We start from the raw sequence: 10,863 nt of genomic DNA on the forward strand, positions 1-10,863 counted from the left end.
AGCATCACATAATTGCTCTGTTTTACTCTTCTTTAGATAAAAATTTGTCTTTTACGCGTAACTGTTTCCTTTTTTCCTTGTTGCTGTCCAAGGTTATGTTGATTGGTTGAAGGCAGAAAGTCACTAAAAGTAGTCTAAGGAGAATAATATTTCTTCAACAATACCCCATCCCTTTAAAATAAAATTTTTGTTGTTGTTGCTTCTAGTGATGACTGAGGCCTCTGAAATACAATTTGCCTCTGCGTCTGAACTAGACGGCGGTAAAGCCAATAGCAGCGATGATGGGGGCGAAGTACAAACAACGCGGGCCCCGGCCGTTGTTCAGCCTCGTCCCATCGATCAACCGGCGGAGGAACTCATCTCGACCAGCGACGGTGAGCCTGCTTGGCTAGGAATGGAGACTCCTTCGGGTGATGTTCAACGTATAATTGCTTCTTTACCGAACCTCGATGAAAATCCGCATCGAGGTAAACCAATTGTTTGGGGTTCTCTTGAGCAGAGAATAGAGGATTCGACGCAACGCCGATTAAGTCATTCGTCTCCTGGAGGTCGACGTTCCCCTATGTTTTTCGCGTATCCTGGGGAATCTTGCGCTCTTTATACCGAATTACTGCAAAATGGTGGTGCTGGTACGCACCCACGCTCTACATGTAGAGAGCAGACACCATTGATTACAAACACAAGGACAGAGGAACCGGAGATTGCGCCTTTACAGGGCGCAATTACGAGAGCTGGAAAGGCGTGTAGAGAAGGTCTAAGGGCGTGTCATTCGCCAATCTCTCTCCACTTGATGACAGAAGAGATGATGACTTTGACGGATGGGGGCACATTTCCATCTTGTAGGGCAGTAACTACGCATCAGGAGTCCAGAAGCTTGGTTCTGGCATCAGACGCAGAAGCTTCCTCCATTTTGGTTTCCACTGTTCAGGATGAAACCACGGAACCAAGAACGGGTCCGGCTTCGCATCAAACACCAGCTCTTCGTCGAGAGAGCCCCTTGAACCCACAGGAATTGGGGGCATCAACAGCGCCGCGTACATCTGACTTCCGTTCTGAAAGTTCTTCTAATGTACAGAATAGTACTAGCATTGCTATTGATGTAGCAGATGGGTCAAGTAACCCGGCTTCAAACGCTACTCAATCTACCTCACTTAACGCTAACCACCCAGTGGCTGACGGAAGCCTAAATGTGCCCAATGTGGGTGACGAGTTTTGTCTGCACTCTGATGCCTTGCACTCCTTTGGGGGCACACGTAGAGCTGTGGAGGCATTAAGGCAAGTAAGGTCCACTCGAATGTTCGAATCACCTCCCATTTCTCATGGGGCAACAAGCAGCGTCAGTGGTAGTGCAGGGGAGTACCCATTCAGGCCATTGTTTAGGGATAATCTGGACGACAATTTCATTGGAGAAACGGATCTCCTCCAGTCCTCCCGTCTGGCCTACATTCCACCCTTTAGAAGGCCTTTTGATGTCACGCCTCTTCTTGAAAGGGCGGAGCGTGATCTAGCAAGTGCGACAACGCCCCTCGTACCTGTATTGCCTCCTTCACTCCCTGGGAGTGAAGAGGTGGCAGTGAGAAGCTCACTTGACTCTCTCACATTGGGGTCAATATCCTGGTTAAATTCAGTGGCTGATTCAGGCACTAGGCGACAAAATTTGCGACAAGGGGAACAAGGAGTTGAAGGGGTCGCGAGCGCTTCTTTGGATGTCGCAGAGGAAGGGAAGGATTCAACTGGGGGGACACTAGGGGAAAGCAATTGGAATCAACAGACTACGTACATTGCCGATGCTCCAGCACGCGCAAACATGAGTAAGAACTAAGCTAGCCAAGGGTATTATGCGTATGTGTAGTTGATCCTTTAGTTTTGTGTGTTTTTTTGTCATCTGTGTGTGTGTGTTTCTGACGCTTTCTCAAGGCGCACCTCTTGAAGAGCTTATATTTTTACCTTCCACTGAAATGGTTGCAACTGGCTACCTCTAAAGCGTTACTCCATATCTCTGCAAAGCCGGGAAGTTTGCTTTCTGAGCGCGGTTTCTTTTGCTTGCTTTCTTCCTTTTAAAGCCGTTTTTTTTCGTTTTTTTTTAAATCTTTTTCGCCTTGTTGTGCTTTCGTTCAACCTCCGCATAGTATGTGAATGCTTTTTGGTGTATACCTCTTTTTTCTTTCTTTTACAGCTTTTACTTCCCTGTTCTTTTTTTTTTCGTTTTGGCGATACTGTTAATGGCTCTCCTTCGTTTTACTTTCCGTGCGCACCCCCATCCGTGTCCCTTTTTACGTGTGCGCAGCCATGCTATGCTGCTGCATCATGTGAGGCGCAGGAGGAAGTGGATGGGATGGGGGGGGGGAGGGGAAGTAAATGAGTGAACTGAAAGTGTCAATTTCGGTCGTACCCTCGCGGCACTCACGAGCAGTTTTACATGTGGCCTCAACGATTTAAAATGGATGCACTGCCTGGGTGGTTTTATGTTTTGTGTTCGTTTGCTCTACCCTTTGCTGCGGCGCGTGCTGAGACCTCAGAAGCAGAAAAAAAACAAGCCTGGTCGCGACCGATGAAATACCATTGGAAGCAGAGCAAGTGACTCCCAGCTTCTCCATCTGTCGTTTCTTGTTTTTTTTTTTTTTTCGTTTTTACTCTTTTTTTTTTGTTGTTCTCTTTTTAGTTGTACTGAAGCCGGTGGCTTCGGCACCACCAGCTGTGTTACCCTAGTTGGAGCAAGCGTGGGAGCCAGCACGCCCGATAATAGTGCATGCCGCATGACGTCAGCCGTTAGGCTGTACAGCGCCAGGTTGCCTTCTTCCGCAACTCTCTCCCAGTTCCCTCCTATACGCCTTATTTTTCTTCACGGAATACTCGCCCATGGTGGCACCTTCTTCTCGCTAGCGCAGCGGCTGCGAAAAAGCTGCACCGATGCGTTGCCGAATCGATGCCTGGAAATGGTTATGCTTGATCTGCGCAATCACGGTCGGTCTCCACACGCGGCGACGCACACTTTGAGTGATGTGGTGCTTGACCTTCAACACTGGCTAGAGCACGAAGGCCACTGCTGTGTGGAGGGGCCGCAGTCAAACCATACGGCATCACCAATTCTCGTGGCGGTGGGGCACAGTATGGGATCTTTGGCATGGACCAAATTCTTGATGGACCAGCAGACGGACGCCGGCCGTCGAAAACGCGTTCGCATCGATGGCTTCGTGAGTTTGGATATGCCTCCGCTCACCGGACGGCAGTTTCCGTCCTCGCTGCAGGGCGAGTTGTGCGACTACGTTGCGCTGATGAAGAGGGTGGATTTGTCGGCCATCACAGATGTGCGCTCTGCCTTCAAGGAGTTTGATCGATGCGGGATCCACAATAAACGTGTGCAAGGATTTTTGAGCACAAACCTTCAAATCGTTCGACCGGGTGCTGCAACGAATACTAAAGTGGCTCCCTCCGTGTCGTGGAGGTGCAACATACCAGTCTTGGAAGAAACTCTGCTTCAGCGCAGAATTTTCTTCCCGGAGGCCTCCCTCAACTCTCGCCCGCACGGCAAAATCAGCGTTCCCGTCCTCTCTCTGTTGGGTGGAAAGTCTCCCGTGGGAGGAAGCAGTCGGTATCGCGGGATGTGGTCCAGCTTTGCCGACACCGTCGAGGAGCACGTCTTGCACGACGCCGGGCACAATGTCTACCACGATGACCTGCAGGGGACAGCCCAGCTCACAGAGGCCTTTCTGACGAGGCTGCAGCGGCGCCACACGCCGTAGTGTCTAAGCTGCCGCCGCAGTTTGCTTCGACAAAGACTACCCAACTTGTGCATTTTGAGGAAGGAATGGCTCTTTGTCGTTTTCTTTTTTTCATTCTTTTCGTTTTGGCACTATTTTTTTTTTCCTGTTGTTTTTGTTCTACTTGGAGGTTTGAACTCGCAATGAAGAAGATGAATACTTATCTCTACTGCTCGTCTGCCTCGTTTTGTTGCGCCGTCCGCTAGAGAAAGGGGGTTCGGGAGTGGAGCAAGAGGCGGCGAAGGGAGAAGCTGCTCGAGGCACCCCCTTCCCCTTCAGTTGCAGCAAACGTAGAGCCACGAGAGGCGATGGACTGCGCCACCACAGCTGTGGAGGCGAAGCAGCGCTTAACCAATTTTATGGCGTCTGCCGCGAGCTCTACGCGGCAGATTGTTTGCGAGCACGCCCGCCTGAGCGTGGACGGGCTGCGCGTGGTGCCAGGCCCCACTAGGATTGGTACATGCGGGGCGGCGTCGAACAGTGATGCCACGTTATTGCATGCTGAGAGGTCTCGCATCTTGTGGCCCATGCGTGCGGATGCGAAACTCGCAGCACTGCCCGTGGGCGGCGGAGAGGGCGTGGACCCAACAGGCCCTGCTGTTGGTCAGGACGTGTTGTGCTTTCTTTTCGACACGCTTACGTCTGCGCACTTGACTGTAATGACAGGCAGACGTCGGCATGTGTCCGTGTCAATTGGCGTGGAGTTTGCGGAGCCGCTCTGTGTGGAGCAGCCATTCACCCTGACAAGTTGCCTTTTGCGGGTGGGTCGGCGGATCTGTTGCCTGACTGCCGAAGTCCACCAGCGGAAAGGTGGGCGGCGGCTGCTGTGTGCGAGGGCCGACCACCTCAAGGCCTTCTACACAGAGAGCCCACAGCATAATTCCCACCCGCCCGCGAGCAAGCTGTGATGACTTGGCCATTGCCATCGCCGTTCCGTTCCTTGTCGAGGTGTTTTTTTTTCCCCAAGTTCCTGTGCGTCTGTTTTACCTGCTCCGCTTCGCTTGTATCACACTCTTCTCTTGCCGCCACGCTCGCTTTTCTTTTTCTTCTTGCTTTTCTGCTCTTCTCCGTAGCAGGCCGCTGCCGTGCTAGCCATACACCGCCTCTTACTTGACCCAGCTCTTCTCCGAGGCATGTCGCGCGTGCTTCGTCCGGACGCCAAGCCGTGGGCGCCGAGGGGCGGCTTCCGTGCGGGGACGCCGCAGGACGCGCCGTTTCTTGTCACGCCGCCGCCGCTGCCATGCGTTGCGGCGTCAACTGACCCGAATAGCGCCCCGCCGCAAAGTTCCACGGCCGCAAAGCTGTTTGTGGGTCAGCTGCCCTTTGAGAGCGACGAAAAGCGTCTGCACGACCTCTTCAGTGCGTATGGCACGGTTGAGCACATTCACATCCTACGCGACGTCAACAACCGGAGCAAGGGGGCGGCGTTCGTCACGTATTCCAACGTGGAGGAGGCGGACACGGCGATCTTCACGCTGCACAACCGGTACAAGATGCTGGCAAACCGCATGCTTCAGGTGAGCTACGCCAAGGACAGCCCCCAACATTTCCCCTCTTTGGTACCTACACTGCGCTGGCGGTGCACCAGATGAATCCTACAAATCCCCTGCCAAACGTCGCGAACAGAGCACCGGAGCCGCTACAGTTTCAGTGGTGAAATCCACGCATACGTTTAACTGGAGTGTTTTGGTGGGCTTTGATGCGGTGCATACTTAGGAAAAACGCCTGGAAATTGACTTGTAAATTATTTTTTCTTTCTTCTTCTTCCCTTCCCCCCCCCCGTTTCCAATGCATATATATATATATATATGCTTCAAGAACATTTCTTGTCTTTTTCTTTTTTGAAAACGCTGTATCCCCACCTTTTTTTTTGCTGCGTTACTTAAAAGGACGCGTGCGAAGAAGGAGGGAGGATGCAAAAAGCCGAGTGAACAAGGTGGACGTGAGTTGCGAGACAGATAGAGAGAGATTGCAGGTATGTGTGTGTGTGTGTGTGTGTGTTCGTGGGGTGTGCGAGGGCAAAAGACCACGTCGGCGCTGTTGTTGTTGAATAACTGACAGTTAAATAAATTGCATTGGAGGAAAAAGAAAAAAAAGGGGGAAAAAAGAGTCGCTACCACGTTTTTTTTGTTTGTTTGTTTGTTTTCAGCCCCTCTCGCTCACGTCGTCGTCGGCGTGCGCGAGGGGCGGCTGGCAGCGGTGGCGTTTTGGGCGATGAGGGTCCTTCCTCCTCGCGCGCCGTGCCCACCTCCTCGCTGTTGCATTTTACTTATTTATTTTATTATTATTTTCTCTGTCTGTGGGGAGGGAGGGGGGAGGGACGGCAACACGGCAGTTTGGTGCGTCTGCTAATTGCTTCCGTGTTGCCTCGAAGCATCCGCTCCCACAGGGCAGAGTCGGCTCTCTCTCTCCCGCACTTCCTCTGAGGTTGCAGGGAGGAGGAAGCACGCAGGGGGGGGGGCACGATTATCATCTTTTTCTGCATAGATACGTAGCGCGAAGGACACACCGGAAGAGGGAAGGCGTGCGTGCGTGTGTGTGTGTCTGTGCGTCAGGCAAAGCGGAGTGGCGCGGTGGGTGCCCGAGCACGACGCGGTGCGGCAGTGACAGCAAAGACAGGCGAGGGGAGGGAATAATAATAATAAAATAAATAAAAGAGGGGTGGGTGTGAGGCGATGCGTTGGGGGGGTCGCAGGGCGGCACTCGCTCTGGTGGGCGGCGGGGCGTTGACTGGGGCTGCGTTGTGGTACGCCGCCCGCGGCGCCGCGGCGGGAGCCGCTCCCCCACCGCAACTCTCCGCCGACGAGTTCAACGCACTGCAGAGTGAGGCGCTTCTCGCAGAGGCCTTTGACGGCAACCATCTGCCGTGGCGGCGAAGCGGCGGCGGCGGCAGCAGAGACTTCGGCCTGACTTTGTACCGCCTCCTGGGATGCCCGTACTGCGCGAAGGTGGAATGGGTCCTTCGCTACCACGCCGTGCCGTTGACCCTGGTCGACGTCGACACCCTCTCCGGCGCGGGGCTCCCGGACCCCCGCTACAGCCTGGTGCCGCAAATACGGCTGGCGCCGCTGGCTGACGCCGCAGGTGCCACCCCGGCCGACGCCGCAGGGGTTTACGTTGTGGATTCCCAATGCATTATCTCCGCAATTTCCGTGCCGCTGGGGTTTGCTGGCCAACTGAAGGATCCACGCATCGCAGAGACGCGTCGATGGATTATGGAGCGCTTTCAGGCGGTGAGCTTTGTCGCGTGCAACAACACCTGGAGGAACGCCTTTGCTAGCTACCCCTACGTGACACCGTCGCGCTACCACAACGTTGCTTTTCGCGTCGTGGGGGCGACCGGGCTGTGCATCCTCTCGCGGTACAAAATCTTGCCCAGACTTGTGGCGAAGGGGGTCGATACGCGCGGGGGATTGCCCGCCAAGGATCCGGCGGCATGGCTCCAGGAGGAGCTGGCGGCATTCACCGCACGGCTGCAGGATCGTCCCTCTCGTCGCTTTCACGGCGGCAGGGAACCCGACGTCGCCGACGTGGAAATGTATGCCGTGACACGCGTCGTGGAGGCCCACCCAAGGCTGAGGCACGTCCTCCACCAGGGGGCCCTCGGGGAATGGAACTCCGCGATGGAGGAGGAGATGCGGAAGCGGACACAACCGCAGGCCTGATGCGCCTCCGGCGCGTGTTTGCATTTTCTATTGTTAGCTGCGGCCAGCTGTTCCCTGGGCGTCGTGGGCGAAGGCTGTGCTAAAGGCAGCGACGCACCGTTCCTGTACGGCGTGGCTCGCTTGCACCCTTCACGGGCTCACGCTCACTTTCTCTCTCTCTCTCTTATTATTACTGCTGTTTGCTCCATTCTTATCGTTTCCCAATGTGTGTGTGTGTGTACGTGTGTGTGCGTGGATTCTATGTACGCACGCTCGTCCGTGTGGAGGCCTTCATTCGATACTTGCTCGCTTGCGCTGAGGGGGACGAGGGCACAAGAGCCGGAAAGCCGCGTGCAGAAGCATCGCGGCGTGGGTTTCTCCCCGCTTCGCTGTAGGCGTGGGCGAGGGACGCCGCCGGGCGGTGGGACGGCGGCAAAAATAGCCGCAATAAAAGCAGCTGCCCCTAGACAAGAAGAGCAAAAAAGAACCAGGGGCGGGTGAAGGAGTGCAGTGAACTTGTGCGTTGCTTTTGCTTTGCCTGGTGTGCTCTTTTTTCCTGCCTGGGTCGAACGTGTGGCTGGTAGCTCACGCAAAGAGAAAGAAAAAAACGCTAAAATAACAGAGAGGAAGAAGAAGAAAAAGATAAGGGTGCCACCCACGTTTTATATTCCAGTATTGCCGCGCCAGCGCAAATGATGCGGCGCCTCGGACATGTAAACCTGACGGCGGCGGCGGCGGCGTTGGTGGCGTCGGCCGGCGGTCGCCTTCATCGACAGCCAGTTGGCCTCCGTTGGCAGTCGTCGTCGGCGGCGGCCCCAGCGGCTCCTGCGAAGGGGGCGCCGCAGCGGAAACCACCGGCCGCCGCCCACGACTTCAAGGGCTCTATTTTGAGGAACCGCATTTGGGAGACGCACCCGGCGGGTGAGCATGTCACCGTCTACGTGGACTCTGGCGTGTACGCCTGGATTGTCATGGACCGGGCCGGCTCCAGCGCCAACGCCCTGGGCGATGCCTTCGTGAATTGCATGCAAAAGGCCATGGACATTGTCGAAAAGCTCATGCTCGAAAAAAAGGCTCGTGTGGCCATCGTCGCAAGTGCCAAGTCAAGCTTTTGCGTGGGGGCGGATCTGGAGGTGCTTTACCCAATTACGGATAAGCAGCTGGCGGCCGAGGCAACCCGCGTGGGCCATGCGCTTTTTGACCGCATTGAGAAGGAGCCATTTCCGGTTGTGGCGGCGATTAATGGCTTTGCCTTGGGAGGCGGCTTCGAGCTGTCGCTGGCCTGCCATCATCGTCTCTTGGCGTCGGACGGCTCGGTGGGGCTGCCGGAGTGCTTGTTGGGCGTCCTTCCTGGCGCGGGCGGCACGGTGCGTCTGCAGCGTCTCGTTGGCCTGGCGACGGCGGTGGAGTGGATCATGACAAGTGCACCTGCGAGGGCGCCAAAGGCAAAGCGGGCGGGTGCCGTGAATGCGGTTCTCCCGGCGGAAGACCGCTGGAGCGGTGAGGACCGCTTCTTCAATCAGGTACGGCAATGGGCCGGTGCTTTGGTGGATAAGCCGCTGAAGCCGGCGCGGGGCAAAAAGCTCACCCTCGTGGAGCGTCTCCTGCAGAGCACAACGGCTGGGCGCAGGATCATTGCTAAAAAGACGATTGAATCACTGAATGCGAAGACAAAGGGGAAGTACGTTGCACAGTACAAGGCATTGGAGGTTTTGTTGTATTCCGCCACGCACTCCAACGTGGAGGGGTTTGCGCGGGAGAGCGAAGTCTTCAGTGAGCTCCTGGTCACTCCAGATGCTAAAAATCTGATGGCCCTATATTTTATTGAGGATGGAATGAAAAAGAGTGAACTTAAAACGGGGATTCCAAAGGACAAGCTGCCTCCCGTGCGAACGGTGGGCGTCATCGGTGCAGGCGTCATGGGGTCTGGCATTGTGCACCACTTTGCCAACAAGGCTATTCCTGTTGCTGTGAACGACCTCAAGCCGGAGGCGGTGGAGAAGGGCATTGCGATGGTGCGTGGGGAGTTTGAGAAGGCGGCTAAGCGAAAGAAGCTGACTCCTGCCGCCGTGGAGGCGAAAATGCAACTTGTCAAGGGTGGGACCTCGAGCGGCGTCTTGCAGGGCGCGGACGTGATTGTGGAGGCCGCGGTGGAGGTGATGGACATTAAAAAGAAGATCATTCGGGAGTTGGAGAAGGAAGGGTGCCTCAATGGCAAGAATTTGTTTGCCACAAATACCTCGTCGCTCAGCTTGACGGAGATGCAGAAGGACGCCAAGTATCCGGCGAACATTGTGGGGATGCACTTCTTCAACCCCGTCTCCAAAATGCCCCTGGTGGAGGTTATTAAGGGCAAACACACCTCTAAGGAGGCGGCTGCCGTTATCTTTGACTTGGCCCTGCGGACGGGAAAGAAACCCATTATTGTGAATGACGCCCCAGGGTTTGTCGTGAATCGCATTCTCGGCGTGTACATGGCCGAAGCCGGCCGCCTCGCCGCGGTCGACAAGGTTGACCTCTCTCAAATCGACAAAGCCATACTTGACTTTGGGATGCCCATGGGGCCGTTTCGCCTCCTGGACGAGGTCGGCCTCGACGTCGCCTGCCACGTGGGGCCCATTCTCACCGCGGGAATCCACCCGAGTCGCTTTGGCATCGGCTCGGAGATTCAGCAAATGACGAGGGATGGCTACCTTGGCAAGAAGAACGGCAAGGGATTCTACCGCTACGACGCCAAAGGCAAGGAGACCGGCATGAATACGGAGGTGACGCGGCACTACTTCCCACAATCTTCCCGCAATAAGCCGGCGGGCGAGATTGTCGACCGCTGCGTTCTATTGATGGTGAATGAGGCCGGCTACATCCTGCAAGAAAAGGTGGCCGCAACCCCGGAGGACGTGGATATTGGCATGATCTGGGGGACGGGCTTTCCGCCGTTTCGGGGCGGACTCCTGCAGCACGCCGACCACCGCGGCCTGCCCGCAGTTGTGGATCGGCTTCGCCAGCTGCAAGACGCCCTCGGCGACGATCGGTTTGCGCCCTGCCCTCTCCTGCAGTCGATGGCGAAGGACGGCAAACGGTTTTTCCCAAATAGGCCCTTTGTGCCGTACCGGGAGCGCGCTGGGTTTCCCAAGGTGCATTTCTCGTAGGAAACAAGCGCGCCAAGAACAACACGAACAACGAGAACAGGTCCTTTTTCCGCGAAAAGGGACGGAGTAATAATCGGAGCCAAAAACAGCAACAGCGGCGATCGAAAGTCTTTCTTTTTTCCCCCTCCTCTCCCCATGCGCTCGAAAGAAAAAGGACAAAAGGAAAAGCAAAAAATAAAAGACACAAGGGAGTGCTTTCTTTTGGATGTTAGTGTTTTTCTTTGGATGTCCGTCGATGTTGATAGTGGCCTCGCGTGTTTTTATTATTTGTCCTTCTTCGGCGCAGCGGGCGGGGGGCTCGGGGTGCTG

The 10,863-nt window shown here is 55.4% G+C and overlaps 6 protein-coding genes across 6 annotated transcripts, besides 12 other annotated features; all 6 read left to right on the forward strand.

The window, feature by feature from the left end:
- Positions 1 to 208: 208 nt before the first annotated feature.
- Tco025E_07671 (uncharacterized protein) lies at positions 209 to 1,822 on the forward strand (the record flags this gene model as incomplete). Its single annotated transcript, XM_029374531.1, has 1 exon — positions 209 to 1,822. One exon carries the CDS (start codon positions 209 to 211, stop codon positions 1,820 to 1,822), a length of 1,614 nt encoding a protein of 537 aa, XP_029225371.1.
- A 781-nt stretch (positions 1,823 to 2,603) lies between these two features.
- Positions 2,604 to 2,660: a microsatellite.
- Positions 2,661 to 2,756: 96 nt separating this feature from the next.
- Positions 2,757 to 3,743, forward strand: Tco025E_07672 (abhydrolase domain-containing protein 11; the record flags this gene model as incomplete). Its single annotated transcript, XM_029374532.1, has 1 exon — positions 2,757 to 3,743. One exon carries the CDS (start codon positions 2,757 to 2,759, stop codon positions 3,741 to 3,743), a length of 987 nt encoding a protein of 328 aa, XP_029225372.1.
- A 326-nt stretch (positions 3,744 to 4,069) lies between these two features.
- Tco025E_07673 (uncharacterized protein) lies at positions 4,070 to 4,669 on the forward strand (the record flags this gene model as incomplete). Its single annotated transcript, XM_029374533.1, has 1 exon — positions 4,070 to 4,669. One exon carries the CDS (start codon positions 4,070 to 4,072, stop codon positions 4,667 to 4,669), a length of 600 nt encoding a protein of 199 aa, XP_029225373.1.
- Positions 4,670 to 4,894: 225 nt separating this feature from the next.
- Positions 4,895 to 5,353, forward strand: Tco025E_07674 (RNA-binding protein; the record flags this gene model as incomplete). The annotated part of the gene is made up of 1 exon (XM_029374534.1): positions 4,895 to 5,353. The coding sequence occupies one exon, from the start codon at positions 4,895 to 4,897 to the stop codon at positions 5,351 to 5,353; it is 459 nt and encodes a 152-aa protein (XP_029225374.1).
- A 200-nt stretch (positions 5,354 to 5,553) lies between these two features.
- Positions 5,554 to 5,571: a microsatellite.
- Positions 5,572 to 5,736: 165 nt separating this feature from the next.
- Positions 5,737 to 5,774: a microsatellite.
- A 109-nt stretch (positions 5,775 to 5,883) lies between these two features.
- Positions 5,884 to 5,906: a microsatellite.
- Positions 5,907 to 6,063: 157 nt separating this feature from the next.
- Positions 6,064 to 6,085: a microsatellite.
- A 198-nt stretch (positions 6,086 to 6,283) lies between these two features.
- Positions 6,284 to 6,313: a microsatellite.
- A 79-nt stretch (positions 6,314 to 6,392) lies between these two features.
- Positions 6,393 to 6,415: a microsatellite.
- A 21-nt stretch (positions 6,416 to 6,436) lies between these two features.
- On the forward strand, positions 6,437 to 7,426 carry Tco025E_07675 (glutathione-S-transferase/glutaredoxin; the record flags this gene model as incomplete). Its single annotated transcript, XM_029374535.1, has 1 exon — positions 6,437 to 7,426. The coding sequence occupies one exon, from the start codon at positions 6,437 to 6,439 to the stop codon at positions 7,424 to 7,426; it is 990 nt and encodes a 329-aa protein (XP_029225375.1).
- Positions 7,427 to 7,562: 136 nt separating this feature from the next.
- Positions 7,563 to 7,590: a microsatellite.
- Positions 7,591 to 7,630: 40 nt separating this feature from the next.
- Positions 7,631 to 7,660: a microsatellite.
- A 336-nt stretch (positions 7,661 to 7,996) lies between these two features.
- Positions 7,997 to 8,051: a sequence feature (A-rich).
- Positions 7,998 to 8,048: a sequence feature (GA-rich).
- Positions 8,052 to 8,097: 46 nt separating the features above from the next.
- On the forward strand, positions 8,098 to 10,554 carry Tco025E_07676 (trifunctional enzyme alpha subunit, mitochondrial precursor-like protein; the record flags this gene model as incomplete). The annotated part of the gene is made up of 1 exon (XM_029374536.1): positions 8,098 to 10,554. One exon carries the CDS (start codon positions 8,098 to 8,100, stop codon positions 10,552 to 10,554), a length of 2,457 nt encoding a protein of 818 aa, XP_029225376.1.
- Positions 10,555 to 10,698: 144 nt separating this feature from the next.
- Positions 10,699 to 10,742: a sequence feature (A-rich).
- Positions 10,743 to 10,863: the final 121 nt, after the last annotated feature.

Source organism: Trypanosoma conorhini (genome assembly GCF_003719485.1).
Source record: "Trypanosoma conorhini strain 025E chromosome Unknown Tco_14.4_contig_00614, whole genome shotgun sequence".
In the NCBI taxonomy this organism is placed as follows: domain Eukaryota; phylum Euglenozoa; class Kinetoplastea; order Trypanosomatida; family Trypanosomatidae; genus Trypanosoma; species Trypanosoma conorhini.